Source organism: Corvus brachyrhynchos, unplaced genomic scaffold (genome assembly GCF_000691975.1).
Source record: "Corvus brachyrhynchos isolate BGI_N302 unplaced genomic scaffold, ASM69197v1 scaffold158, whole genome shotgun sequence".
Taxonomy (NCBI): domain Eukaryota; kingdom Metazoa; phylum Chordata; class Aves; order Passeriformes; family Corvidae; genus Corvus; species Corvus brachyrhynchos.
The window spans coordinates 594,547-599,979 of record NW_008239756.1 but is presented as its reverse complement, the minus strand read 5'-3'; the positions used below and the strand labels follow the sequence as shown (position 1 = coordinate 599,979).

The 5,433-nt window shown below is 61.3% G+C and overlaps 2 protein-coding genes across 4 annotated transcripts in view; one reads left to right on the top strand and one right to left on the bottom strand.

The window, feature by feature from the left end:
- The window catches only part of SH3GL1 (SH3 domain containing GRB2 like 1, endophilin A2), an 8,616-nt gene extending 3,948 nt beyond the window's left edge, over nucleotides 1–4,668 (top strand). The window contains exons 5-9 of one of the 3 annotated variants that reach the window (XM_017742529.1): nucleotides 128–286; nucleotides 752–855; nucleotides 1,514–1,638; nucleotides 2,009–2,137; nucleotides 3,580–4,668. In XM_017742529.1, coding sequence (XP_017598018.1) covers nucleotides 128–286; nucleotides 752–855; nucleotides 1,514–1,638; nucleotides 2,009–2,137; nucleotides 3,580–3,776 — 714 coding nt within the window. In that variant the 3' untranslated portion in view covers nucleotides 3,777–4,668. The remainder of the gene's footprint in view (nucleotides 1–127; nucleotides 287–751; nucleotides 856–1,513; nucleotides 1,639–2,008; nucleotides 2,138–3,579) is intronic. The other 2 variants (XM_008639929.2, XM_017742530.1) reach the window with 2 other exon arrangements.
- Nucleotides 4,356–5,433, bottom strand: part of MPND (MPN domain containing) — a 5,565-nt gene continuing 4,487 nt past the window's right edge. Inside the window, exon 11 of the mRNA XM_017742467.1 lies at nucleotides 4,356–4,396. Within this exon, the coding sequence (XP_017597956.1) occupies nucleotides 4,356–4,396 (41 nt within the window). The remainder of the gene's footprint in view (nucleotides 4,397–5,433) is intronic.

The window sequence follows — 5,433 nt, the reverse complement described above, 5'->3', positions numbered from 1 at the left end:
GCAGGGGTGGGAGCCACAGGAGATCAGGTTTCTGACACCAGAAATGAACTCAGCCTGTAACTGGAGCTGCCCTCCCAATCCTCTTTGGGATTTTTCCCTCTTCCCTGTTCTCTCCATCCTCTCCCAGCACCATCTCAAGAAGCTGGAAGGGAGACGCCTGGACTTTGACTACAAGAAGAAACGACAGGGCAAGATCCCCGATGAGGAGCTCCGGCAGGCCATGGAGAAGTTTGAGGAATCCAAGGAAGTGGCAGAAACCAGCATGCACAACCTGCTGGAGACGGATGTGAGCGTGGGAGCGCAGAGCTGGGGGTTCCATGTCCCTGGGGTGGCATCTCCCGAGGGAGGCACTAATTGCACACCACTTCCACTCGTGTTCTCCCGAGTGTCTGCTCTGGGAAAACCCAGATCTGCGTGACCCCACAGGCCTTGGCTTAGCCCCTGATCCAGCTCTTGGCCAGAGCAGAGCCTGTGGCTGGCACCAAACAGGCTCCTCTCGGGGTGGTGGGGGGCTGAGCTTGGGAGGTAACACAGCTGGGGAGGATTTGGGAAGGATTTCCCAGCTGGCAAACGCAGAGTGGCAGGGAGTGTGCTCTGTGCTGCACAGTCTCAGCCGGTTTTGCCCTGTGCTGTGTGAAATCCCAGACCTCCTCTGGGCTCCCCACTGCTGCCGTTCCCCAGCGCAGCCCCACGGGCAGTGCGGGGGCTCTGGCTGGGAGCAGGCGCTGATCGCGGCCCCGTGGTTCCCCAGATCGAGCAGGTGAGCCAGCTGTCCGCCCTGGTGGATGCCCAGCTGGATTACCACAGGCAGGCCGTGCAGATCCTGGACGAGCTCGCCGAGAAGCTCAAGCGCAGGTGAGTCCCAGTGCTCCCAGCCAGAGCTGTCCCCGTGGTTCCTGTCTGGGAACACCCGAGTCCCCCTTGGAATCACAGAATGGATGGGGTCAGAAGGGACCTTGAAGGGACACCTTCCACTATCCCAGGCTGCTCCGAGCCCTGTCCAACCTGGCCTTGAAAAAGCCAATTCCTTTGGCTGTTCCAGGTGGGATTTGAATTTAGTTGGGTGTCTGATCCAGCCCAAATCCTGGCTGAGGTAGGCTCGTCGCACCTCTCCTTCCTCAGCCTCCCCACTCAGGAGGATCTGACAGTGCTGCCCCTGCTGCTCTTCCCTCCTGGGAGAAGCTGCGGAGTGGATCCCGTGCCGTGCCTGCTTTGAATTGGGAGGAGCTGGGAGGATCCTGCCAAGTCTGAGCTTTAAAACTACAGCACGAGTGTCCTCTGCTGGCCTGAATTCCTGAGCGTTCCGTAGCAAAACCTGGGATGTGAGGCCGTCTCCAAGGGCAGGTCCCAAACCCCGGGGAAGTCCCACCTTCCAGCGCAGGGACTTGTGCAAATCCCTGTCTGCAGGCCACTTCCTCCCCTGTGTAGCCACCCAGGAGTACAAACGCCGTGGTGATCTCCTCCTGTTCCATTCCTTGTTGCACTTGATCCACGTTTCTTCTCCCTGTCCCAGGATGAGGGAGGCCTCCTCACGTCCCAAGCGGGAGTACAAACCCAAGCCCAGGGAGACGTACGACTTCGGGGACACCGACCAGTCCAACGGGGGCTTCTCCTGCAACCCCACCCCCAAAGTCTCAGGTAACGCTGTCCCAGGTGTTTGCCAGTGCCTCTGGAGCAGCCTCCCGGGGAAGGAGGGTGGCTGCTCGGCCTGCACAGGATGTTCCTCATGTGCTGGATGCTCCTGCAGCAGCCACTGGCTCTGGAAAATGTCGGGAATGCCTCTAGGGCAGGCTGTTTTCTCCTGGGACCCAGGAGCCTTTGTTGTGTTGGCTTTGGGGATGTGCCAGAGGGGTCTCCAACCTGGGCCTCTCGATGTCAGTGCCAGACAGGAAAACTGAAGCCTCTCTTCTCCCTCCTTCCTTGTTTTCCATCCCGCTGCATCCCTCCCTCCCTCCCTGATCCCAGCAGGTTCCTAACAGCATGTGGGCACTCCTGTTTCTCCTAACAGATCCCTCCGGGCCCTGCCTGTCCCTGTCTCCCGTTCCCGTTGGTTTAAGCATGTCTCTCTTTTGTTTGGAAGCAGCTTCCGCCTCTTTCCGGTCGGACAAGCCGTCCCGGGCCTCCGTCAGGAGTATCCGTGAGTTTCCTCCCTGCACTGCTCCGTGTGTGGCCTCCTCTCCCCGTCCCTCCTGGCTGCTCCTCCCTGCTGCTGCTCCTTGGAGCTGCTCATCCCTCCGTGCTGAGCCTGAGCTGAGCCCTGAATTAACCCAGCCCCGCTCCAGTGGGATTTTCCACCCCAAAACCGGGGCCTGGCTCACCCGGAGGAGCTGCAGCAGCTCCCAGCACCCAGGCATGTCCTGATCCGCAGGGATCAGGTGCTTTCCCAGGAGAGATCAGGATTCAAGGATTTCCCTGTTCTTACAAGCACCCAGCCTGGATCTCTCCCACTCCTGCTCCCGTGTCCCTGTGGAATCCTGGAGGGAGGAGGCAGACCCTCAGCTCATGGAGTGTGTGGGGTGTGGTCCCAGCTGGGCACAAGGAGCCTGGGAGGGGCTGTGGGGTCCGTGGTTCCTCCTGCAGGACCTTGGGATGCCGGGGCTGGGCTGGGCTGGGGCTCGGAGCTGTTGTGCCGGGAAGGAGCCTGGAGCAGGGACATGGTGGTGGGACCAGCCTGGTGGTCTGGGGAGTTCTCTCAAACCCATCGATGTCTGGCTGCTGCTTGTGGTGACTTCTGAGTGCTCTTCTCGTGCTGGGCCCTCCCTTGCTGTGGGTCCTGGAATCATGGAATGGTTCAAGACCATTTTATTCCACCCCTGCTGTGGGCAGGGACACCTTCCACTGTCCCAGGCTGCTCCAAGCCCCGTCCAGCCTGGCCTTGGACACTTCAGGGATATTCAGCAGCTGGATGTGCTGGCTGCTGTTCCCTTGCCCTGGCTGAGCCCCAGCACAGTGGGGAGGGCTGGGGGCTCCTGCAGGCCCTGGTGCTCTCTCTTAGCTCAGTCCCTTTCCACTGGGATCCTCCCGGCTCCAAAGCTGAGGCCCAAAATGTCAGTGCACAGAGTGAGCAGCAGGGAATCCCACAGAAAATCCCTTTGCAGCCGAAAGGTGATGCTTAAATCCTGGAGCTGAGCTGGGGGAATGAGACTTTGGGTTTCTCCCGAGTTTTGGGGGGCTGCTCACGGGTTTGAAGCCCCGTGGCCAGGGAGGCAGGTGCTGTCCTGTCCCTCTGTCACCCTCAGGTGTGGGGTGACCCTTCCAGGGTCCCCCTCCATGTCCAACCCCACCTGTGAGCTACAGGGCAGGTTCTCCCCTCTGCAGAGGGATAACGTGGCTTGTCAGTGGTCCCGTTCAGGTTGGAATGTGGGAAATCCAGGCAGAAACAGCACACGGGGTGTTGCACGCAGGATCTGTGCTGGGGCCGGGGCTGGAGCGGGGTAACGGAGGAACTGGAGGGGCAATGAAGGGCCAGTGGAACCAGCCCTGCCAGTCCAGGCAGGATCCAGAGCCCGTGGCAGGAATCCCTGGTGCCAGGGCAGGGCTGTGTGGGGTGCTGCTGACGTGTCCCCGCTGTCCCCGCAGCCCCCCTGGACCAGCCCTGCTGCAAAGCCCTCTACGACTTCGAGCCCGAGAACGACGGCGAGCTGGGCTTCAAGGAGGGCGACATCATCACCCTGACGAACCAGATCGACGAGAACTGGTACGAGGGGATGATCCACGGCCAGTCCGGCTTCTTCCCGCTCAACTACGTGGAAGTGCTGGTCCCGCTACCTCAGTGAAAGGCGCCGCTCCCGCCCCGAGTGTCCCGAGCTCCATTCCAGCTCCAGCCCCGCCCTCCCCGCCTCACCTCGGGGCCAGGCGCCACCAGGGAACAAACCAGAAGGGTCCCACGGCCCCTTCCCCCTGTGAATTTGGTTATTTTCTTTTTTTTTTTTCTTTTTTTGTCCTTCTGGTGCTTGAACTTCGGTACTTCGCGCGCCCCCGCCCCGTCCCTTCCTCTTCCCGTGTTTCCTTTGGGTCCAGCACCCGGATGAGCCAGGTGGGAGAGCCGGGATTGTCCTGGGACACACGGCCCCGGGGCAGGGCAGCCCCCACCTCCCGCCCCAGCGATCGCCACCCGTGTCCCACGGATCCCCCGCGGGATCCCGGCGGGATCGGGGAGGGAGTTGAGGCACAGCAACACTAAAGCACCCCTGAACACTAAGGCAGCCCTGCAGGGCAGGTGCTGAGCCCTGCCCGGGGCTCGGAGCCATCCCTGCCCATCCTGGAGGGACAGTGGGGATGTCCCCTGCCCGCCGTTGGCCCCCTCCCCACAGACCCCAAGGCTGCTCCTTCTGCCCATGGTTTTTTCCTGGACCTCAGGCTTTTCCTGCTACGAACTCTCCCAAGTCGGTCACACCTGCAGGATCATCTGGAGGGGGAGGAACTGGGCCACAGCCCGGGGTGTCCCTGTGGTGGGGCAGAGGCTGTGGCTCCTCTTCCCAGGGCTTTGCACGTTCCCCCTTCCCGGGGATCCCTCGGGGATCACGGCTGGAGCTCCCCTGGTCCTCTCGTGCCTCCCCTGCGCCCCCGTCCTGCCCACGGCCACCCTCTCTGGGGGCAGTGCACCCCTCTGCCCCGGGTCCGTGGGAAGAGGGATGGTTCATCTCGGTGTCACTTCTGCCTCCCCTTATCCCTCAGCTGTCCCTTCCTGGCCAGGGGGTCGGGATGGGGTTGGAATGGGGCCGCAGAGCAGCGCTCGCCCCAGCTCTCGCTCGGCCCCATGGATTTCCTTGCTAGAAAAGTGGGTTCTTCCCCTCCTCGGCCTCGGACAGGCCCCAGCTCCGTGCAGGGCTGTGCTGCAGCGTCCCTGTCCCTGCTGCTCCCGGCTCCTGATCCCGTTCCTCTGTAAGGATTTGGTCCGTGCATGTCCCCGTCTGTCTGACCCCCGAGCTGTGACCCTGGCCCCAGGGGGGCCCGGGGCAGCCCCCGCGCTCCCAGCAGGGCAGGGAGCCCAAGGGACCGGAGTCACGTCCCGGGGGCACCGGCTCCCGCTCAGGTGGGGTTTGTTGTGTGGGCGAAATCTGTTCATTTTTTTTTTTTTTTTTTTTTTTTTTTTTTTTTTTTTTTTGTAATGGTTTCTCCTGGTTTTTAGGGGAAAAAAATGATGAGCCACAATTCTTGACTTGTATCTCTGAATGAAAGTATTAAATGTTTTCTTCTTTCTAACATCTGCCTCGTGGAGTCAGGGAATGGTTTGGGTTGGATGGGGCCTGGAAGATCATGGAATTCCACCCCTGCCATGGCAGGGGCAACTCCCACTGTCCCAGGCTGCTCCAAGCCCCAATGTCCAGCCTGCCCTTGGACACTGCCAGGGATCCAGGGGCAGCCAGAGCTTCTCTGGGCACCCTGTGCCAGGGCCTGCCCACCCTCCCAGGGAGGGATTTCCTCACACAT